Source organism: Phytophthora parasitica (genome assembly GCF_000247585.1).
Source record: "Phytophthora parasitica INRA-310 unplaced genomic scaffold supercont2.1, whole genome shotgun sequence".
NCBI lineage: Eukaryota > Oomycota > Peronosporomycetes > Peronosporales > Peronosporaceae > Phytophthora > Phytophthora nicotianae.
In genome coordinates this window covers 1,520,686-1,543,146 of record NW_008634126.1, presented here as the reverse complement: position 1 = coordinate 1,543,146, position 22,461 = coordinate 1,520,686, and the positions used below count along the sequence as shown (strand labels likewise).

The window sequence follows — 22,461 nt, the reverse complement described above, 5'->3', positions numbered from 1 at the left end:
ACCCCGGAAACCACGAAAAAAAACTTTTGAACCGTGGTTCTCTCTTGCCCGCTGTCATTCGACCTTGCTGCTTTCGCCGTGTTCATTTCGCGGTATGGCTGCCACATGGTGCAGCGACATCGGTGGTGGAGAGTTGACCAGTCTTGCGTTCACGCCACGTTGCTGGAGTGAACTCAAAATCTACCAGCCCTGGATGCAAACAGATTGCATGATTGAGTACAGGTGTCGCTCCGAATGTCCACGCTTGCAGCCAACTTCGATAGGTAGGACGTTTGCTTCATTAACCAGTTTTCTTGCTAGCGCATAAGTGAATACACCGATTCGGGCGAGAACTGTCAGCAGATGAAGTTTCCATTGTCTCGTACCCCGTTTGGCGACTACCCCGCGCTGTCTGAAGCGCAAGCCGAACAGATTAAGCTGCTTGTCCAGCAAACACTATCAGAGACCCTAGTGGAGTACGAATCCCACGAGCAGAAACAGCGGCGGTTGTTGCCGCGTTCACAGTACAAGGTCGTTAAGAAGGTCGAGAACCTCATCTGTTACCGTCAGAGGTCTAAAGTCTCACCTGAAGTTGTAACACCGGTAACACGTACCTATCCGACACGCACAAACCCGCCGTCTCCGGTATCATCAGTGACGTCTGCATCGTATGCGTCCACAGCTCGCAGCGGCGACGCCCAGTCTCTCAGGCACACACCAACGCTGGTTACCGTTGGCACGATGGCTGGCACACTTGACGACGTCATGTACGGGCTGCTTGCTACGGATTCGACGTCAACGTTAATCCGGGCCTCGTACACCGGCGAAGAGCTGCTGGATTCCGAGCTGCTCCATTGCATTCAATCCCCGACACCCGTCAAGCCGTTCCAGTTCTGCGGCGTGAAGTGGCACGTGCTGGAATTGACGAAGATCACGTCAAAGCGCGATTTTGTGTTCGTGGAGGCTTCAGGAGTTGTTGATCGCCCGAACGGCGAGCGTGTAGGATACCACATCATGCACTCGGTCGACCTTCCAGGCCTCGGTGAACTGTCGGAGAAGTATCAAGTGCTGCGGGCGCACGTCGTGTCCTGCCACCTTTTCCGCCAGCTACCCACCAACACGGTCGACGTGTACATGAAAGGCCTCGTCGACCCTAGCGGCCACATGCCTAGCGCCGTTGCCACTGCATCGACCGTCGGTGCCCTTTTAAAGTTCAGCCAAGCCGTCGAGTGCTCACACAGCAAGAAGCTCGAGTATTTGCTCGAGCAGGAGCAACTCAAGCGTGCCGGTGCACTGAACAGAGCGAGTGGTGCTAGCCACGCGAGCATCCAAAGCAATGGCAAGCTAACGAAAGCAGGTGGGTCGTGCGCCGTGTGCGCCACGACATTGCACCTATTCCGCAGTGTAGCTCGCTGCGAGCTCTGCTCTGAAGCTGTTTGCTCCCGGTGCCGCGTTACCCGACGGCTGAGCTACCGTGTCGCTCGCCCGAAGGAGCTGAAGCAGCAGAACACTACCTTCTGTACGACGTGTATCGCGAAAGCTTCGGCTTACAGTGCCGCCGACGTTATTCGCTCAGAGCTGGCTGCACAGTCCACGTTCAAGAAGAACGCGTCGAACAGTATGAACAACTTGGTCTCCAGTCAACTCCGACGGTTCCTGACCGGCTCAACTCTCTCATGCAACAACACAACGCTATCGTCTTCTACCTACTCGCGTCTTGAGACGCCCGTGGAGGAGGATGAGGACGATCTGTCATCTCGTCGGACAAGTCTAGATATTGATGGCCCGACCGTAGCCGTCCGAAGGCGGTCGGTGACGCACCCGCCTGTGTCGCGCGAGAAGGTGGAGATTGAGATGCTGGCTGAGCTAGATCTGACGTCCAGTCTCAGCGTGGTGAGCTCCAGCAGCGACTACTTGGACGAGGACTTTTACGAGAACGAGGCGGGTCGAAGGAAGACTCAGCCTCCCAACGCGTTCTCGGATCTACCCGAATCCAAACCGGCAGACCCGCTCGCGTGCTCGATGCCGCCCAAACCCAGCGCTTCAGCAATGAACAACCAGGTGCGACACCAACGCGACCTCATTCGGCGCATGGAGGAGCTGCGGCAGAATGCCGAGAGCGTTTATCAACTCACGCGGAGGAACACACAGATGCAGTGCGGCGGCATGCCGTTGCATTCACAGTCCGTGTGCATCACGAACGTCGATCTAGATTAAGCGCTTTCTCAGAGGCAGGAGTGTTCTAATAGCGTTTGCTTGTTCAGGTCTTTACATAATTGACCTGGTAGAGCAGTATAATGCTACTCGGGTTGGCATTTTACCTTACTCTCACCGTTTCTTACATCTATCTATGATAAACCTGTAGACATCGTAAGCAAGTTGATTCGCACCGGTGCCGCGGTATTGTCCGGGTCGGGTGCGGCTGAGAGCAGTGCTCTCAATTCTCTTGTCAGTCGTAGCAGCGCTTGTCAAATGACACCAAGATGTCGGATACAAGAGTCGGAGCGTGCTGGTTTCGGTGTTCTCCGCCGACACATGGCAAAAGTGCGGTGAGAATATCCATGAACACCATGAACACCAACGCCTTACAGCATATACGGCGAATTAATAAGACCACCAACGCACTGCAGGTTCTGCGGTGACCATGGCGTGCAACGTCAACGTCTCCGCTCACGTCACCAGCCTTCGGTCCGCCCTTGAGCAACGACGTTCACCATCCCTTCCCGCAGCAAGCTCGTCTTAAGAAAACCATCCAAGTTGCGAGCTCCGTGCCGGAAAGACCGCTTCAAGCGTGAATCCAGTGCATACCGGATCCGCGGCGATTGAAGCGGACACCGTGCAGTCTTTTCCTGCCATTACCGAGCATCCCACTCGTGGATCCAAATGGCGTTTTGCCATTCTCTATGGCCATTGCATACTGCCAGGCAGTCAAGATACAGTACTTCCTTTGGCGAAAACCGGCACCAAGCGACAGCATGACTAATACTGATGTCTACATGCAGCCGCATTGAGCTGCTGCCGTCGACAACGGCGCAGTTCGATCGGTATTTCACACGCATACAAGCATTGCTGGCCAGTGCGTCTTGATCGGTCTGACGAGCAGACGAACTTCAAGTGTACATGCGCAGTTCCAGCTGTTCGAAAGTCTTTGAAGTCGCGCCGTGACCTGTTCCGTCCTGTTGACGCCACTCTTCAATCCGCCGTCCGCCGCGCACGCCGAAGCGAGAGTCATCACCCCACTCTTACCACACTTGCACCGCGATGAAGAAGTTCCCGTTGTCGCTCGAGGCGTTTCCGTCCATGCCGTTGTCCGTCGAGGAACAGGAGGCGTTGGAGACGCTGGCGGACCAGCAGCTCGCATTGGCCGAACGCCAGCTGGACCAGCACGTACAGCGGGACAATTCCGTGGTGGACAAGCGCCGCTGGAAGCCGCTCAAGACACGCGAGAGTATCACCGTCTTCCGCGAACGCTCCAGCGCCGCGTTCCACCGCCAGTGCCACAGTCGCAGCCAAATCAAGAGCCCGTCCGGCACGCTTGGGTCTCAGAGCGACGAGGACTGGCCGTTGCCTCAATTGCTAGCAGTCGGCACGCTGGAGGGGACACTGGAGGACGTCGTGTACGGTATTCACACTCCCACAGCCTCCCACGTGATGGCCAAAGCCGTTATATCTGATGACGAGGTGGTGGACGCACAGGTGCTTCAAGAACTCAAAGGACCCACTATCGCCCACCCGTTCCGGTTCTTGGGCGTGAAGTGGCTCGTCAAGGCTCATCCGGCCGCCATGGGGGCCGTCGTGCTGCCGCGAGACATCGTATACGTAGAACACACTGGTCTCAAGACCCGCGCGGACGGCTCCAAGCTCGGTCACTTCCTCATCCACTCGGTGAATCTGCCGCAGTATCCAAATCTGAGAAAGGAGCTGGGCCTCGTCAGAGCACGAGTATCCTCCTGTGTTCTACTAAGACAACGAGAGAATGACTCGAACCTGGTGGACGTCTTCATGACAGGACGCGTAGCAGCTCAGGGGCGAGTCCTGGACAGTCTAGCATTGCTATCCACTGCTAACGGACTCACGTACTTCTGGAAGGCAGGCGTCTGTGCGCAGCGCAGGAAACTCGCATGGCGTCTGCAGCACAAACGCAAGTTGCCACCAGCTGGAGCGTCGGTCTCTCCATCGCTCTGTCCGCTGTGCACTAAAGGCCTAGATCGCGCCTTCAGTTCGCCCTCAATGTGTGAGATGTGTGGCGTCCGGATGTGTTCGCGTTGCAGCGTGACCCAGAAGCTGCTCTTCCCTGGAGCCTTTGGGAGTAAAGAGACCCACTTGGTCGCAGTTGAGCTCTGCACGCCTTGCATCTCGCGCACGACTGAGGAGGACCCGGTGGCTATCGCTCGCCAGGAGATCCGAGCTGGTCAATACGGCGCTCTCACGTCGCCGAGAAGTGCCAGATACCGCACCCGTGCCTTCAATGTGGTCAAGCCACAGCGTAGAGTCGACTTGTCCGCTTCAGCAGGTCCACCAGTGACGAAGAGCACGTTATCTAGCCATCCGATGGTCAACTTCGCGGCTTCTGTCGGTCCAGCACGGATAAGCGACGATGAAGCTGAAGAAACAGTGACAAGGCAGTCACTACAGGCGTTGGATAGCTTGCTGAAGGACTCCAAGGGCCCAACAGAACAGCTCGAAGATCACTGGGACGAGTTAACTGGCAGTGAAGACGAACCCAACAACCCCTTGACGCCAAACCAGAAGCGTCTGACGCTCGAAGACCTGGACGGGTCTACCTCACCAGCAGCAAACACGGACAGCTCAATGCCGCTCTGGACGAGAATGTCAGCGTTGCAAGTCATGGCGGAATCCACCTACAATTACACCAAGAAGACGACAGAGAAGACGATGCACTCAACGCTATCGAAGTCGTCTATCCAGCCCTGAGGCAAATGAAGCCACGCGGTGCCAACACTGCAACCCGTGTTTCCCGTTATCTATACCAATTGAAATGAATTACGTTGAAATTTACTCTTGGTTGTTCGATACATTCGCTGCGTCTGAAGGCACAGCTAGAACGAAGAGGGACTGCGGGTTGCTACTTGTCAATGTTGATCCTGAGTCTTCAGAACCTTCATCGCTCGCTCCGACTTTGGATTCCGCTGCGACTCGAACTAGCGCGGGGCTATCTGCCAGCTTCTTGAAGAATTCAGTCAACGGTTCGATAAGAGGACGAGGACCGGTTTGAGAAGTTCCAGAACTATCACCTTCTCCAATTCTAGAAGTCCACAGATTGGTATTAGGTGTTGATAACGGGAGTACAGCCAAGGTCACCAGCAGCAACTGGAACTTCTCAAACGAGATCACTTCGGTATGTGCACTGCCAGATATCCAATTGACTGCCTCCAGTAGAGAATGTAGCGCTGGGAGACCAGAACCTGGCGCTAGCAAGTTGAAATCGCTCGTAAACATAGCTAACCCTCGAAACGTGAGTACGGCCAGTCGACGAGGAGCTGAGGCTTTGGGAGTCGATACAATCGGTACACCACCGTCAATATCCACGTGAAGCTCACGTCGAGAGTAGTGGCGATGCAACAATTGCACAGCTGATCGATTAGCCGCTAGCAGTTGACGTGCAGCCACAGCAGTAGGTTCTTGGGAGCTTGTAAGCTGGAGATCCAGCTCTTTACAGCGACGAATCTGTGTCAGTAGTCGAGCTCCAAGACGTAGCGACAATGGCACGAGATAACGCAACATGAACCATTCTTCATCGTCGTCGATCTCTGGATCCTCTCCACCTGCTAGTTGCATTGACTGCTCTGCCTGTGCCACGACGCGTTCACGAACAATGAGCATCGCTGCTGTAAACCCACTCAGACTCAAGTGCGTGTCTGCCAAAGGTGCTGTCTGACGATGGGTCAGTCTTGAAGCGTGAGGAGATCCTTCTTGCGTTATGGTACGTTCGGCTTGAGAGAAGATGAGATCAGTCACGTGGAGTTTGAGTGGCGGTATGCTTGTACCATTTCGAGAGGATACAAGAGAAGACGCCGAAGCGGAAGTTCCTCCTGGGATCACGTTCATATCTCGTAGTACCAAACGGAATTGGCTTTTACTCATGCCACGTTGATGCACTGGATCCACAAGCGCCACATAGTAGTGGAACAGACAATTACTCAATCGTTTCTCCGTCGTGAGGACCTGGAGATCTCGTACGCCACGTAGCTTCAAGTATGTGCTTATGAACATATCCATCGCAGGTTCGTTTGAGCAGATCTCCTCCAGTCGCGCTTCCGCTCCTCCTTCTTCATTGGTATCATCATTCTCGCTCAACACTTCATCAAGACTCGACTGCCTCTTGCCTACAACTCTAGACGTCGTGTTGGTAGCTTGACGGTTGTGTGTCGTCACTTTCATCATCATTGACTGCTTCTTACGTCGCACGAAAGACGAGCGAGGAAGCAGTTGAGCCAAACGCGCCTGCTCCTCACGTTTCGCGATATCTTCTCGACGTTGTCGTACGTACAGTCTCGCCTGTAGCAGAGTCTGTTCATGAGCCTCAAGTTGTCTTCGTTTCTCACGCGCGATCGCAGCAGCCAGAGCCGAACGCGATTTATCGAGCCCTTCCCACACCCGTGACGCTTCTTGAGACGTACGCGCGCCAGCAGCACTCGCGAGTTCTCGAACTGCGTCCGGTTCTTCCCACTGAGACTGACCTGTCCGTGTGTTCTTGTAGTAAATAGCCCGCGATACCGGATCCTGCACTGCCGTCCACTCCGTCTCACGTCCAGTAACCACACAGACCGTTTGCTTCTTCTTCTTAACCCACACGTACTCTTCATTCCCATCTTCTGTTTCTCCAGAGGCCTCCGAGTATTGGTTGTATTGATTGACCCCATGCTGTGGAGAAGTCTCGAAGCCGGGTGGAGCTTCCCATTGACATTTTCCAGTAAGGTTATTGTAGTAGAAAGCCTGGCCGCTGTCGTTATCCCAGCACTGGATCCAGTCTCCTTCGGCTTTAGATTCGCCATAGTAACCTTCAGTGTCGACTGCATTAGCCGGCGCCAGCCATGACGTCCCCGCACTAGCTGCAAGTTCATTCTCAGCCCGAATCAGTAGAGCTTCGCAGTCTGGATGCTTGTTGGCAATAGCTAAATCCTTGGGACTCATTCCTTTCGCATTAGTCGTCAGTGGATCAGCACCATACCGTAGCAACACAGCCAGAGACCCAGTACTTCCATTGCATGCAGCTGCGTGGATAGCTCGATCACCACGTTGATCTTCGAGCTCCAGCATCCAGGAACGCGACTGGTTATTCCACGCACACAGGAACTCAACGCACGCCACACGATCTCGAGCACAGGCGACGAATAGAGGCGAGCGACCCAGTTTATCGCCTTGAAGCAGGTCGTCTCCGAACGCTAACAGAGCCTCAAGACACTCGGGTGAGGCCGCCAAGTGCGACGGCTTGAAACCTTTTGCATTGCGACCATGAGGGTCAGCGCCAGCATCTAATAGAAGCTGCAAGCATTGATGCCAGCCGAAGAAGCAGCAGACGTGCACGGGTGTATCCATCTGCCGGTCCGGAGTGTTTAGCCATACGCGACGTACACGCGCCAGTAGAGCGCAACACTCGAGTCGATTCGCTGCACACGCGTAGAACAGAGGCGTCCGTTGTTTCTTGTCCAACCAGTTTGTCTTCGTCTTGCCTTGATCTTCCGTCTCCGTATCGGCTTTTTGTAGCAGAAGTTCGAGACAGGTGACATGTCCGTTATACGCAGCACAATGCATCGGCGGCATCTCTCGACTCTTGCTGCACTGCACACACACTTGGGGTTGTTGCGTTTCCTCCTTCTCCGGTGTCGTGAACAGCGTAGCCGGTCTAATGGCCGATCCGGTGGCTGCTTCATTGCGAGCTGTAGGACTCCCAGGGAGTGGAGCGAGCTTGTGCGTGCGAGCTGTTGGCCGCGGCTCCATTGAGCTGAGGTTACCGTCCGTAGCCGGCAGATGCTTGGCTTCTAGTGAGCTTAATGCCGAGTGAGATTCAATGCGATACATTAGTCCCTGCTTGACCGCTCCGATATCTTCTCCAGCGTTCGAGGCGTGGCCGTCGCTGTCAGTACCAGAGTCGTTCCCGTCATCTTCGCCGTCCGCAACCTTCCCGTCGATCAGTTCATCGGTAAATAGCTGCTCCGTCGAGATGTCATGTGATAGTCTAGACACCACCTTCCTCTTGGCCTTCCGTTCCGCAGCACTAGTCGTAGAGCTGCTACTTTCTGCGTCACCTACATAGACTCTCGTACTTTTCTTCATTTTTAAGAAATACCAACTCCACACGACGCTCTAACAAGAATAAAACACCGAAACAGTCTCCAACTGACCATGCATTTCATCGTCCAGACAACAACCTCAAGACCTGTCAATACCTCCCTCTTACTACGTGGACACCACATGTAGCCACTCGTTCGGAGCGAGTGAGATGGTGTGTTTGAGTTCCTCGACCACGTTGTCCCGGATCTCCGGCCGAGAGAGCATCAATTGACGTGCACTCTCCAACACATCCGACGCGTTCCACAGTACAATGCCCATGATCTTGTTGCCTTTGAGGTAGTACACCACGCCACGTTCGTACGGCATTGCTCGTCCACCGGTGGAACTCGTACTGACATTAGGCGGTTGCACCCACACGCCCACCGTGCGTAGCGACGAATCTACTTCCCCAATACCTTCAATCAAAACGTTCACGCCCGGCAAGTGGCTACGGAACAAAGGCTGGTGTCGGTATGTCTTCATTTTCCCAGCGCCGAGCAGCGACCTGGCCATATTACGACCAGCTGTGAGGCCGCTGTTGACTGCGTGGTCATATCTGTCCACGCGCCGTCTGCCCAGGTACGGGTCGTAGTAACTAGCGGCGTTGCCGGCGACAAATAGGCCGGAAACGGCCTCCAGCTGGGCGTTGACTACGAGTCCGCCGTTCTTCTCGTCCCGTTCGAGACCGCCGCCCGCGCGCGTGGCGCGCCCCATGCGCAGCGTCGGGGACGGGTCTGTGTGCGTCGATGCCAGCACGACGTAGTCGGCGTCCAGCGCTGCTTCGGGTTTATCTTTGCCCAGTACGCCGACGGTCACGCCGCTGTCGCTCTCGTTGTCGTCGTCGTCCATACTCGGACGCAGACTCGTCACCAGTCGGTCAGGCACCACGTCCACGCCGGCGCGACTGAGCCGACGTGCCAGTTCCTCGGCCAGATACGGCGGCAGCGACCTGGCAGCCGGTGCCTGTTCCACGAACACCAGTTTGGTTTTAATGTGGTCGTTCCGCGGGTCTGTGGCCAACGCGCAGGCCACTTCACAGCCCAAAAAGCCCGCACCGATAACCAGAACGCTTTGCACGCCGCCGCCGCCTTCCTCGGACCCTCCGGCCGCCAGTTGATCCAGCCGCACGAAGTCCGCGCGCGTCGTGCACGTGTTGACGCGGTCTTTAAGCGCGTACGACACGCGGTCGCTGTCTAGCACGTAGAAATGACGAGGCCGGCCGGCCGACGCCACGAGGCAGCGCTCGTAACGCACTTCGGTGCCGTCTCCGAGTAACACGCGGTTCTTTTCGACGTCAAACTCAAGCGGCCGCTTATCCAACAGCAGCGTGAGCGGCGGCGGCCCGGAGGATGAGGCTGAGTCGTCCTCGAAGCGCGCGCTTAAGTGGCGACGCCACTCGTTGTAGCTCTCGAGCAGTGCGGGCGCCAGTGGCGGCTCGTCGACTTCGGCGTCTTCGTCGTCGGGCTGCTGGGAGCCATAGTCGAGACGGGGAAGCGCGTTTTCGTCGCTGAGCACGAGAATATCGGCGCTGGCGTCCTCCTGACGGATGGCCTCGATGGCGGCGTTGGCGGCGGTGCCTGATCCTACGATCACGTAGCGGTGGTGCTTGGTTTGCTTCCGGCGTGTGAAGCGGCGAGTCAGTCGCAGCTTGTCACTGCTGAGCGGCGGCGTGGAGATAGGCGGAGAGTCCAGGGGGAAGTCGGATGACGGCGGCACCGGTTCACTGCGGGACGAGTTGGACAAGGACGACAGGCCGGCGGCCAGCGCCGCCGCGGGGAGTGGCGAACGCAGCCAGGAGCGCAACATGACTGAGAAAGCGAATTGAATTCCTGGAAATCTAAAATTTGATTCAGACCAGATTTTAGATTTGACAAAAATAAAAAGTCTTAGACCACCGGAATGTTGAAGATGATGAACAGCGGCTTCACCTCGTCGATCTCTTCGATGTTTCCGGGACAACACAATGCTCTCAATAATAGATGAGAGCGTATCGCTGATTCGGGAATGCCAGAAAGTCCCTCCTTGATACCCAACTAGCTCCTCGGACGAGAGAATATTGTAAAATCTGCAAATCGTGATCTGCCGACACGTTCTTGTCACTCGTTCCTTGTTGAAAGGCAAACTCCAATCTATCGCCAGCCTAGTTGCTTATAGTGGTGCAAGCGTCATCTTTATAAGACACCAGCATTTTGTTTCTTGGAATCGTCGACCATTTTGCAAAAAAAATAAAATGTTGTTGTTGTTGTTGTTGTTAAAACAACGCAGGCGGACCGCCGGCTTTGAGTACTCGACACGATAATATTTTGGAACCGGGATGTAGAACTCTACAGCTAAAGAGAGCGGACGAATCTTCACAAGCGATCCCGATGTCCATAGTACAACGATCGTTGCAGTTCAATTTCGGTAAAATAGGATCTGTGCTGGTGTCAACTGGCAGAAAAAAAATTCAGATCTGAAAACTGTGCTAGGGTTTGTGTGCATTTTTTTAATCTGTTCGCGATTCAACCTACTAAGTACAACACTAAAACCTGCTGCTGATTCCAGTTGATAATTCGACATCCATCTGAGAGTAAAGTAAGCCATGCATGACCCATGCGATGAAGGTGCTCTCCACTGAAATCTGCAACACTACACCTTTGCAACTTCAAAATGGCAAATTACTAGTTCAAAATGTCGAAGTGTAAGGTCAACTGTGGTCACTAGCCAATAAAAACGATGATAGCTCCGACGGTGATGGAGACTGGTTGAAGGCCGAAGAGTTTGTGCTGAGAACTACGAACGGGGTTTAGACGCCAAGCTATCCAACAGAATAGCCGTACACCATTAAAGCACATGCCAAACCTGCTCCGTTAGTATCGTCATTTTTATCGGCTGGGGCACTTTGAACTTGCATGTTGACATATTGAACTAGTGATTTGCCATTTTGAAGTTGAAAAAGCGTAATGCAGCGAGTAGATCAGATATGTTTATTTTCGACGGTAAAATCATATTTTAGGTATTATCGGTGTATCTGCAGCTTAATGCTCTTGGCGATAAGCTCGCATTTGTGAGGAACACGATTATACCTGCAGTTGCATTGCAAACGCATTAAAACATGTAAAAGCAAGACCGGTTCGTGTTTGCTTCGTCATTTTTAAAGAACAAAACCTTTTTATACATATATTTTTGTTCAACCTTGTAGAACACGAAGTGCTGACGGAGCAGAACACAAGCTCCTAAACTATCATTAAACTCGTAGAATGCACCGCTAGGCCGTGTGTTCTCGTTTATTGACACTTTCTTTTTGATTTTTTTAATGGTAGGACTTAGAAAATACCTTTTTAAATTAAATGAAACTTTATTATTATAATGTAGTAACGGTGTTTTTCATTTAATAGGTACTTCGAATACCGTTTTATTTTGTACTTTATTTCAGTAATTCAAGCGATAATTGCTTCTCCTGACCATATACTACATTGTACTACTGTAATTCTTATACCTTTTCGGAAATCATGACCTGCCTGCTCTGCGATCTCTGTTTGGCATTGAAACTTTAATAGAGCAACATGAACATCTACGAATTTCTCGTCAAATTCTCAAATTAAACGTGTTTTCAATATTGTGCAAGCAGGAGAGGTTTGCTGAGTAACACAACATTCCAGTACGACATAATCAATGCGTTCAGCGGATCGGACGATACTTTGCAAAGTATTGTCAGTGATACTATAATATTTTCATTTCATTTTGCAGTGAGGTACATTGAAATCATTAAGGCTACCTTAATGAAGTGATACTATAACAGTCAGCTTTTGGGTTTCAGCCCTTCAACTGTCAGCTTAGTAACGACGGATTGCATTCAATAATAATAATAATAAAAGCGAATACATCGGTCCTTGAGAGCACATATGTACGACTTTCTAACTCAGCGCTGTCGCCTCGTATGGTGACCATGGATCGGTTTGACAGCATCTGCCTCACGAATAAATTGATCGTAAATTCAACGATGCACATGTAGCCACCAATCACACCGTAATGACCTCATTAGTAGCTGACGTCCATGTATCAGTTGTCACAAGAACCCAACATCTTGATGGCATCAAACTTTGTGCGCTACGTCCCATTCCTCGGTCATTTCTCAATTGTTCTCGTACGACACAAGTCTCCAGCCCACATTACCACGTCGATATGTTGAATCTTTACCCACCGGCCAACCACGCAGTGCACAACGGGGCAACGCTCAACTTCGCACCAGATATCGACCAGGCATGCCAGGCCATCCACAACGCCTGTAAAGGACTGGGCACGGACGAAAAAGCTCTGATCGCCGTTTTTGGGGCCCGATCTGCTGATCAACGATACCTCATTTCGGTTCGCTACCAACAGCTCTACGGAAAAGAGCTCGTTAAGGTACTCAAAGGAGAGACGTCGGGTGACTTTGGTCGCTTACTGCAACTCATCGCTCGCCCCCTACCAGAGGCAGAAGCTGCTATTATTCGCAAAGCTACCAAGGGCCTCGGCACCAAGGAAAAGATGCTCTACCCCATCATTATGGGCCGCACCAACGTAGAACTAGCCATTCTAAGGAAAACCTACTATGAGAAGTACCACCATGACCTGGGCTCGACACTGGAAGGAGAACTCAGTGGAGACCTAAAGAAGGTCATCCTAGCGTCTCTACAAGCCCCAGTGGAGCAGTTTAACCCAGCGATGCACACTCCACAGAGAGCGGAGGCGGACGCCCACGCACTCTACAAGGCCGGACAGGGTCGCCTGGGCACGGACGAGCGTACGTTTATCAATATCTTGGTCACAAGTCCACCTCAGCATTTATGGGCGATCAACGAGGCCTATGTGCGTAAGCGCAAAAGCGACGTCGTCAAGGCCGTGAAGAAGGAGTTTAGTGGTGATGCGGAGGAGGCCCTTCTGTTCTTGGTGCGTATGGCACTAGAGCCACTCGAGTTGATCTCGGAACTCTTTGAAAAGACCATGAAGGGATTTGGAACCGATGAGGACGCATTGAGTGCCACGCTGGTACGCTATCACATGATCCTGAACGATATCCGCCCAGTATACAAGAAGAAATACGGCAAGGAGCTTCGCGATCGCATCAACGGAGAAGTCAGTGGTGACTACAAAAAGCTGTTACTTGCAGTGTTCGATGCACCGAACTACTAAGTAAACCCGAAGCAACGAGGAGTAGCTAATTCCGTGGTGTTGCCATCGTGCTTGAAAATGCTGGACATGTTAACAAAAACACGGCCGCCGAACGAATTCATGTTCTTAAAAGCGTCAAATCGAGAAAAATTTGTTTGTTATTTTATATGAATCGATCCAAATCTCCACAACCTATGCATCCCAAATCTCCAAAGCCTATGCCGGAATCATCAGCTGTACACCAGAATGGACTGTATTAATTCTGCATTCTGAAATGATTCATTCATGCTTGTTAGACCAGCATTGCACCACCCTTACCTTGTTTTACAAAACTTACCAGCTTGAAAGCTCACATGTGCACTACCATGCTCTTCAAAGGCATTTCTCGATATCGATGTATGTGATACACTCGCTGAATCACTACAGTAACCACTGCATAATCTTCGAAGTACATGTATTTTTTATTATAAATTTTTAATTTTACTTACGTATGCGATAACCGCTTTGATTATATCGATGCCACCTCAAATCGTAAGTGCGATTAAGCCGGTTTTTTTTCAAAGCCTAGAATGGTCGAGCGGAAAGCGGAAGATGCTCCTTGGATGGCATTTTTCCCCGAATGCCGCACGATCTCCACCAGTTTGTGATTTGTGAAGCCACACGCACCATAGATAAGCAAAATTCTGCAGCCAGCTATCGGTATGCGACTTTATCTAAAGCTGATTGTATTCGTCCTCCTCGTTAGTGGCACCACACTGGTCGAAGCAGCACAGAGCAAGCGACACACCGTGGGCAGTACGAGATCGCTGCGAGTCGCCAAGTCCACCGACAATGAAGAACGAGGTATCCAAGATCTAACAAAGGCACTCAAAACGACATTTTGGCTCGAGACCGGGAAGAGTGACGACTACGTCAGGAACGTGTTGGGGCTGAAAAATCTTTCAGGGGATAAGCTCAAGACTGCCCCCAACTACGTCTACTATGAGCATTTCTTGCACGCTCTTGAAGGGCGTAAACTGCAGTCCTGGTTGGCCAAAGGAAAAACCACGAAGAGCGTATGGGCAGAATACAAGTTGGACGATATTCCTGCAGCTCAACTCAAAGACAATGACGGCTTCAAGACGTACCTGCGTTATGCAATAATGGAGGATAACCATTTCTACAAGCAAAAAATCATGGAACAGCCCGTAAAGGTCGACTACTCCGGCACTCCAGAGGAGTTGAGTGCAAAAGTGGACATGTGGTTCACACTGAATCGGCCGACCTGGTACGTCAAGAAGATGCTGAACCTGGACCGCCGATCCATAAATACCTCCCTAAAAAGTCCGAACTACCTGCACTACGAAAGGTTTGAGATGAAAACTTGGATGGCGAAAAAATATTCAACGAATGCTTTCTGGAAGGACCACAAGCTGAATACCGTTCCTGTTAAGCAACTGGAGAGTAAACGCATCTACAGGAAGTTTGTGCGCTATGCTACGATGGTTGATGACGAATCTTTCCAGCTATACAAAAGCGGCCAACAGTTCGAGAAACTCAAGGCTGGCGAATCCGAGGCGGAGATTAAAACAAAAGTGGCGATTTGGGCCTCGAAGGATAGACCTTTCAAGTACGTCCAGGACATGCTGGGGATCAATGGAGCCAGAGACACGCTTAATGCAAACTACAAGTACTTCGAGGATTTTGTGAAGCGGACGAACATACTGAAAGAATAAATTACATCAACCCATGGACTGAAAACGAACTACCAGTACACAATTCTGAATTTTGGCTATGTCAAACCCAACACGCAATGCTACTAACTGCATATTTCGGATTGGTGCCACGAGTAGTTAACGCCCTGACATGCGCTTGTAGTTTCAGCCAACAAGTGCACCGGTACAATCCCGACGATTTAGCCTCGCCGATGGCGTATCTAAGATTACCATAACTTCTAAGTTAACCCAGCGAAGAAGACAAATCTCGCATCCGAAGGGATTCTTGACCATTCTGTCACTCGCCCTTTGTTCCCCAGCAGTCGGACAGTGATCAGCACCATTATGCTGTTATGACAATGACAATTTCTTAGATGGATCGGGGGTTTCCCAGCACTAAAGATTTAGTGTTATTAAAATAGAGAGGTAATTGACGAAAAGAAAATTATTCTTGACGGCAAAATCATTTCAGCTGAAAATCTTGGATTTTTTTTTAGGAATAACGTCGTGACCATTATATTTTCATATTGAACCGATATTGTACTGGTTAGTGTTACATTTACCTCTTTTCAGCCAAGAAAGGGTGCTTAGCGAGCTCTAATGCGGTTGCTCGCTCTGTCATCGTCACATAACAAGAAACATAGTTAGATATTACGACACTGGTATACTCTTTGTTCCATAGCATTATTTACCTTCCGGGTTGATGCAAAAACAGCGTTGAAGAAACGATTTTGCCTCCAGTGACAAATGTTCTGGCAGTGGAGGTGGCGCTGTAGCCATCGCGATAGTATACATAGCCGCTAGGCCGTTATGACAGTGTGGCCATGGATGCTTAGCAGTAGCCATCTCGATAACAGTAGCACCGATACTCCAAATATCAGCCTTGTACCCATGACCAATTTGTTTGACGACTTCAGGTGCCATCCACGGAATGGACCCTCGAATCGAACGCAGAGATTCCTCTAAACTTGTGGTCAACATTTGGGGAATTTGCTTCGAACAACCAAAATCGGCTAACTTGGACACTCCTTGCTCATTTACCAGCACATTTGCACCTGGTTGTTGGACAAGCCAAGCGCAGAGCATATTAAAAATGCATCCTAAGCCCAATTTTGTTTTGTCACTCAAACCTTTGATATCACGATGAATGATACCCATTTCGTGCAGATAAGCAACACCCTGTACGATTTGTCGTGTAAAAATCCGAATGAGATCTTCACTAAAGGCGTCAAACTGCTTAAGCATACTACACATATCGAATTTTCACATGAAAATGTAATCCCAAGAGGGAGGTAAAACAATTTGAGGATACGCACCTGGCTATGGATCCACCAGGGACATACTCCATGAAAATGTAAAAATGATTCTCAGATCGATGGCTTCCCTGGTAGCTGGACACGAAGTACATTAGAACGTATCTTTTTAAACAAGTAAAAACATCTAAAAGAAATTCCAACAGACCGAACAATGTGCTTGTGGTTGAGATTATTCATGAGCGAGATCTCCTCGCCAAGTTTCTGCATCTGAGTGACCTGATCGTCGTTAGGACGCGAATGAATCTCAATCTCCTTCAGTGCAAACAGCTCGCCCGTGGCAATATTCAATCCTTTGTAAACCTGTAATATATATATATAAAGCAACTCATTAAAATCTCTACTTCGTAGTTAAAATAAATCAATGCCCACGTACCTTTCCGAAAGTTCCTTCACCAATGAGTTCACCTCGTTTCCACTGCGTGATGGGGTTGCTCACGACTGTCGCGTTCGTATCAGTTTCTGTCTCCACTTGCTGGTTATTTAACGGTGATATTGTCTCCCGTCGATGTGAAACTTCTGGAAACGAGGAAAAGTTTGCTGGACGTCTGATGCGTGGCGAAGTCGACCTTGTAAGCGACATCGACTGGGGCATCATGTCTAACACTGGTAAAGTTGCTAGATGTGGATGTGTCAGATGCAACTGAGAGACCAATTCACTAGGCGTCGGCATCTCGTTCGTACTTCGGCTTCCTTTAGTCTCCAGAGGCTCGTTGCTACTTGATAATGACGCAGAAGATGAAAGACTCTGTGTGGGTTTTGACTCCTCGGCACTGGAACCTGAAAAAATAATCGCATCGGGCAAACATTTGCTCTTGGCGGCTTTGCCCCAAAGCCCAAAATTCGAGACTGTCTTGTTCTCGATCTGAGCTTCTTGTTCTTGCACCACTTGCTCAAAAACCTCGGAATTATTATACGGAATATCGTCATGTGCATCCCACGGGATGTCCTCACTCTCGTCACTGCTATCTTCTCGTTGTTGGTCCTCCTCGTGGTCAGTACGATGTTCTGGCCTTTCACATAGCTCTACAAGTCCTACTGGCCGTTCGAGGTCTTTCAGTACATGAGCAGAGATGGAAAAGCTGCTGCTTCGCTGTAAAATACGGTCGTTGTTACTGCTGGGTGTATTGTTGTAGCAATCGGCGCTGTGTAGACGCTCTCGTCGCTCTGGTCTCCTTCCAGAAGGTGCTCGAGGTGTTAACGCATTCGGTGCCGACAATAACGCTCCGTCCGCTACCGATAAATGTTTGAGCCGCAGATTCCGTCCACTGGAGCTGCGATGCAACTCAACGACTGGAGATTGACGCAGAGCGTCCACTGCTGGGTGGCTACGAGGCGCTGTGCTGCCCTTAGACATTGTAGAAGTTGGTTCCTGCTCCGAGATCGAGAGCGAAGCCTCTGGCATCGCAACCCTTCGCATCTCGCTGGAATTGTTGGATTCTGCATCGCTGGAGTCGCTACGGAGGGTCGGATCAATTGCAGCGGATACTTTGGTCTTGTCCTCGCTAGGTAGTGCTGGGTATTGAGATAAATCTTTGTCAGGCTCCATTTGAGCTCCTCCAGATTGCAACGCGACGCCAATATTGACTTTGAGGCGATATGGGAGAGTAATCCAGCTGCAAACAGACAACTAACCTCGGTCAATACGCTACTTGAAGTGATCTACCGGGCGGACGCGTCGTTTCAAGATCATTTCGGTTTAGTAAGAAGCAGGTAGCGACTGAACACTCGGACTCGACTCGACCTGACTGACACGAAGCTCGACAATAGCGACATGACATCGTCATGTTTCGGTTGCCTGTGATTCTTACGATGGTTTGAACATGCCATGAGTTCGGAACGGCTTCTCCTCCTCAATTTGGAGAGATTTTGGCGAATGTGGCAATTTCCTCGTCGTGCTCCTCATATTTCTCGGACGGCATTTTTACCGATTAGATGCAAAATTTCGCGGACACGGCGTGAAGTGACACCGCACGTCTTGATAATTCAGAAGAGCATCGACAATGATGGTCTACCACCGGCTCCAGGAAGAAAACATCGTGAACTGCTGGCTTAAGGTTGGCGGTGGAGAATGAAAATTCAGTTGGTTTCTTCTAAAATGTTGGGCGATGCGCTCCTCTAGTATGCTCGCATTGTAATGAGGCACACTCACGAGCGAAGTGATCTACAATATCTTTGAATGAAAGCTTTATCTCTCGTTTGTTTTGCGTTTGGTTAACTAAAACAATGTTTGTCATGTGTTGTTTGAAAAGCAAAAAAAATAGCAACAAGTCAGTAATAGTAATTGTGTTCACATAAGGACACCTTGGATAATTGATGAGATTGTGACAAACTGACGAGCGATTACTTGACTGTTTTCAGACCGATAGGTGATTGCTTAAGGGGTTAAGTAAATGCTTAGTAAACTGTTTGCCACAATCTCCACTCTTACTAAGTAAGTATAAGTAAATACTGAGTAAGTATGGTCATCGATCGTCAAGATTTACAACGGTATCTAAATGACTGTCGCGTACTTCAAAGCACTTTAAAAAAGAACAGTAAAAGTAGGCCCATGCACTTCGAAGCAGGCTCTAGACTTGTAGTCGATGTTCATCACAAGAACAGTAGTAATAGTAAGTTAGATAGTCATCTTCTTTTGAGCAAGATACTTCGAAGTACATGGCAGTCATGTAGCCTCGCTACCTATAGGTAAACAAAACGCAAATCTTACTACGTAGTAGAGATTAGTTACTCTACAAATCCTACCGATGGTAAGAAAAGGTAAAGCAATCACCTCTCGGCCTGAAAACAGCCAAGTAATCGCTTGTCAACGTAAGTCCAAGTACCGTTGAAAGAGAGCTCTTCCTTCACCAACTCAAGTTAGCTCACTTTTGAATTTGCTTTCATCGATCCAACCCTCCAACCTTCCAGTATCTTAACCACGATGTCCTCGACTGACAAGAACATTCGCATGCCTCACCGTCTCCTAGGCAAGTCGGGTTTGATGGTTTCCAGACTTTCTCTTGGCAGTTGGATGTGGGAAGACGACAAGTACACGCCCGAGCGTTGGTACGAGATGATGAAGGCGGCATTCGAGCACGGTGTCAACCTGTTCGACAACGCAGAAGCGTACGGCAACGGCCAAGCAGAGCGCAACATGGGAGACGCGATCAAAATGGGCATTGCTGACGGTCTCTGGAGTCGTGAGGACCTCGTGGTGACCACCAAGATCTATTTCGGTTCCAAGGGGTACTTTGAAGGTAACCCGAACGACCAGGGACTGAGTCGCAAGCACATTGTGGAAGGTACGAAGGCCTCGCTCAAGAGACTGCAACTTGACTATGTGGACGTCATCTTCTGCCACCGATCGGAGCCTTACACGCCCATTGAGGAGGCCGTTCGAGCCATGAACTATGTGATCCAGCAAGGTTGGGCCTTCTACTGGGGGACGAGTCAGTGGTCAGCGGCCGACTTCATCGAGGCCTGCGAGATTGCTGATCGTCTGGGACTCATCCGTCCTATCGTCGAGCAACCTGAGTATAACCTGTTGGAACGTAGCAAGGTGGAGCTGGAATACGCACCGTTGTATGACAAATACGGACTCGGACTCACGACGTGGTCACCGTTGTCCTTCGGGATTCTCACGGGTAAATACAGCGCTGTTGCGTCTGGTGCTACTACACGCATGGACGTTGCATGGATAAAGGAGTCCATCCCTGATTTCGACGACCGGGTGGCCAAAGCGGACAGTTTAAAACCTGTAGCTGAGGAATTGGGCTGCTCCATGGCTCAACTGGCCATCGCTTGGTGTCTGTCGAACGAGAACGTGTCGACCGTGATGATCGGTGCTAGTTCGACGGAGCAACTCAAGCAGGATAGCCTTTATTACAGGTCAGAAACGATTTTGGTCACGGGTAAAATAATCAATTAGTTCACGTGACCAAACAATCATGTTCACGCACACGATACTTGATGCAATCTTCGGTCTTAGGTAGAAAAGAAAGTAGAAGTGTATTAAGCGAATTGGTCCGACAGTATGGAAATGTCATGCGAAGCGGCATTCAGCCAAATGAGCGCATCAAGAATGCTAAAAGAACCTTTTTAGTTGTCAGTCGCCTCCTCATTCTCGAACGAGGTGTCGTACAGAAGCTCCAGGTCTTCGTCAGATGATAACGCAGCCTCAATGTGGTCGCTGTTATTGGGGTCAGCTCCAGCAGCGTTTTCATTTTCACTGTCTGATTCTTCAATATCATCAATCTTCGGTAGTTTTGCGGCTCTTGGAAACCGCATTGTAGATCTCGCTGGTGCTTGTGCAACACCGGAAATGATTCCTCTGCGGAGAATGACATAGTGCTGTGCAACTTCCTCAATTGTTTTGACGAACCGTTTGAGCGATGGCTGCCGCTTGAGACGAGCATTTAACTCCCGATGAAATCGCTCGAGTGGGTTATTGGTTCGATTGACTATTTTCCTCTCGACATTGAAAATGTTCCATAACTCAGGAGGATATTGCTCAAGCCATGTCCTCTCGAAGTACTGCCAGAACTGACGCCACTTTTCACGAGAGTAAGGCACGCCTTTAGCTTCACAGCGCTGTTTAATTTTGGCCTTGACCCACGCCACCCCTTGTACGCTGATCTTATCCGGATTTACCACTGTTAGCATGTCTAGAACTCCAAAGGCCATTGCAATTTCGGCTTCATCGTCAGGCAACCGGTAAGCCTTCATTTTCCTTCTGCATGCCTGCTTAAAATGGAACAAACATCCAATGATCTTTGTCTTTGGGAAATGTTCTCGGATAGCAAATATGATGGCAGCTTCAAAGTCGCACACTATATCATTGGGACTGGGCTTTTTTCCTACTGCAAATTCGACACAGTAAAAGAATTTTTTGTAGGAGTCCTGGGTTTTAGACGTCGTCAAAGTGAAAAATAGCGGAACGAACAACTCGGTCAGCGGGTCGTACATCATCAACGTGACAACTTGGTGATATCCCTTTGGTGCACTACGAAATGTGCCATCAACAAACAAGTGTACGCCTTCGTAGCGAAGGAGATTCCGTAGTTCGGGGTGGGCCCACCCAATCAGTCGGTCAATCCCTGACTTTCCTTGCTTGATCTTTGTGTCATTTAGCCATGTATAGTTGAACTGGAGAAAACCCAGCTCCTCGTTTTTCACTTTGGCCATACTTGGCGACTCGATCATAGAAAATAGGTCCTTGCCGTTCTGAGCAGCGCGGCCATTGTTAATTCGTGTAACAATCTGCTTTTTATTAAGACCACGGATAACGCCCACAGAGTTCTCGTAAAATTTTCGGTATGTAAGCTCCCAAATCTTGGTAGGCGACTCGTCTGTTGTGTCCACTAGTTCGTCCACGAAGCTCTTCATTTCATCTGTCAGGTCAAGGCAAACGGATTCATCACTTACGACTGCAGCACGGCCACTTGCAAAGTCGTTTCGGCAGGTATGATGAATCATGTTGGCAAAATCGTAGGTCATCGTCTCCGCATAAAACACCAGTTGCGCTGGGCAAAGCTTTGGCTTCCGATAATAGCTGCACCTGTAGGTTATCTTCACACCAGTAGCGTTTGCTCGTGTGTACTCGTATCCCATACAATATATCTTCGTTCTGCCTTCTCTCTCGGCCGAGCGCGGCCTTATCGTTGCCGTAGATGAGGCTGAGGTTGCTGTACGTGGTACAGTAGATAGCAATGAAGCCGAGTTGCCCTCACTGTCCGTGGCAGTGCCCAACACCGTGACGAGGACGTTCGGAGTTGAAGCTAAGCTTGGTGCTGCTGCCTCCGAGCTTGGTGTAACCGCTAACGAAGGCAACGCAGCGCTCAATGCGGACCCTTCATCCGGAATCTGAATTTGGTATGGAACAACAGGGTCGAGAGTAGCTAGAGGCGAATCATGAGCTTCGCTCTCACTTAACCCAGGCTGAGCGTCAGGTAGACGCGTTGAAGGTCGAGACGTCGGTGCATACCGGCGCCGGCTTCCTCGGCGTTTTGGCCGCGCCATATTACTGGCAGTTGAGACAGTAGTGCGAAGTAGAGGTAGTAGTTGCT

The 22,461-nt window shown here is 50.4% G+C and overlaps 10 protein-coding genes across 11 annotated transcripts in view; 5 read left to right on the top strand and 5 right to left on the bottom strand.

The window, feature by feature from the left end:
• Nucleotides 1–342: 342 nt before the first annotated feature.
• On the top strand, nt 343–2,469 carry PPTG_00393 (hypothetical protein; the record flags this gene model as incomplete). The annotated part of the gene is made up of 1 exon (XM_008891783.1): nt 343–2,469. One exon carries the CDS (start codon nt 343–345, stop codon nt 2,194–2,196), a length of 1,854 nt encoding a protein of 617 aa, XP_008890031.1. The 3' UTR covers nt 2,197–2,469.
• Nucleotides 2,470–2,860: 391 nt separating this feature from the next.
• PPTG_00392 (hypothetical protein) lies at nt 2,861–5,165 on the top strand. Its single transcript, XM_008891782.1, has one exon. The coding sequence runs from the start codon at nt 3,241–3,243 to the stop codon at nt 4,912–4,914; it is 1,674 nt and encodes a 557-aa protein (XP_008890030.1). The 5' UTR covers nt 2,861–3,240; the 3' UTR covers nt 4,915–5,165.
• On the bottom strand, nt 4,996–8,277 carry PPTG_00391 (hypothetical protein; the record flags this gene model as incomplete). Its single annotated transcript, XM_008891781.1, has 1 exon — nt 4,996–8,277. The coding sequence occupies one exon, from the start codon at nt 8,275–8,277 to the stop codon at nt 4,996–4,998; it is 3,282 nt and encodes a 1,093-aa protein (XP_008890029.1).
• Nucleotides 8,278–8,400: 123 nt separating this feature from the next.
• On the bottom strand, nt 8,401–10,080 carry PPTG_00390 (hypothetical protein; the record flags this gene model as incomplete). The annotated part of the gene is made up of 1 exon (XM_008891780.1): nt 8,401–10,080. One exon carries the CDS (start codon nt 10,078–10,080, stop codon nt 8,401–8,403), a length of 1,680 nt encoding a protein of 559 aa, XP_008890028.1.
• A 2,319-nt stretch (nt 10,081–12,399) lies between these two features.
• PPTG_00389 (hypothetical protein) lies at nt 12,400–13,594 on the top strand. The gene has a single exon (XM_008891779.1). It carries the CDS (start codon nt 12,439–12,441, stop codon nt 13,426–13,428), a length of 990 nt encoding a protein of 329 aa, XP_008890027.1. The 5' UTR covers nt 12,400–12,438; the 3' UTR covers nt 13,429–13,594.
• Nucleotides 13,595–14,108: 514 nt separating this feature from the next.
• PPTG_00388 (hypothetical protein) lies at nt 14,109–15,122 on the top strand (the record flags this gene model as incomplete). The annotated part of the gene is made up of 1 exon (XM_008891778.1): nt 14,109–15,122. The coding sequence occupies one exon, from the start codon at nt 14,109–14,111 to the stop codon at nt 15,120–15,122; it is 1,014 nt and encodes a 337-aa protein (XP_008890026.1).
• A 538-nt stretch (nt 15,123–15,660) lies between these two features.
• PPTG_00387 (STE/STE11 protein kinase) lies at nt 15,661–17,963 on the bottom strand (the record flags this gene model as incomplete). Its single annotated transcript, XM_008891777.1, has 6 exons — nt 15,661–15,716; nt 15,794–16,156; nt 16,232–16,347; nt 16,418–16,492; nt 16,563–16,717; nt 16,791–17,963. 6 exons carry the CDS (start codon nt 17,961–17,963, stop codon nt 15,661–15,663), a joined length of 1,938 nt encoding a protein of 645 aa, XP_008890025.1.
• A 1,071-nt stretch (nt 17,964–19,034) lies between these two features.
• The window catches only part of PPTG_00384 (hypothetical protein), a 10,731-nt gene continuing 7,304 nt past the window's right edge, over nt 19,035–22,461 (bottom strand). For both annotated transcript variants that reach the window (XM_008891772.1, XM_008891774.1), the window contains one exon: nt 19,035–20,151. The gene's annotated coding sequence lies outside the window, so the exon portion shown is untranslated. The remainder of the gene's footprint in view (nt 20,152–22,461) is intronic.
• PPTG_00386 (hypothetical protein) lies at nt 19,338–20,324 on the top strand (the record flags this gene model as incomplete). Its single annotated transcript, XM_008891776.1, has 1 exon — nt 19,338–20,324. The coding sequence occupies one exon, from the start codon at nt 19,338–19,340 to the stop codon at nt 20,322–20,324; it is 987 nt and encodes a 328-aa protein (XP_008890024.1).
• On the bottom strand, nt 20,495–22,414 carry PPTG_20725 (hypothetical protein; the record flags this gene model as incomplete). Its single annotated transcript, XM_008892923.1, has 1 exon — nt 20,495–22,414. One exon carries the CDS (start codon nt 22,412–22,414, stop codon nt 20,495–20,497), a length of 1,920 nt encoding a protein of 639 aa, XP_008891171.1.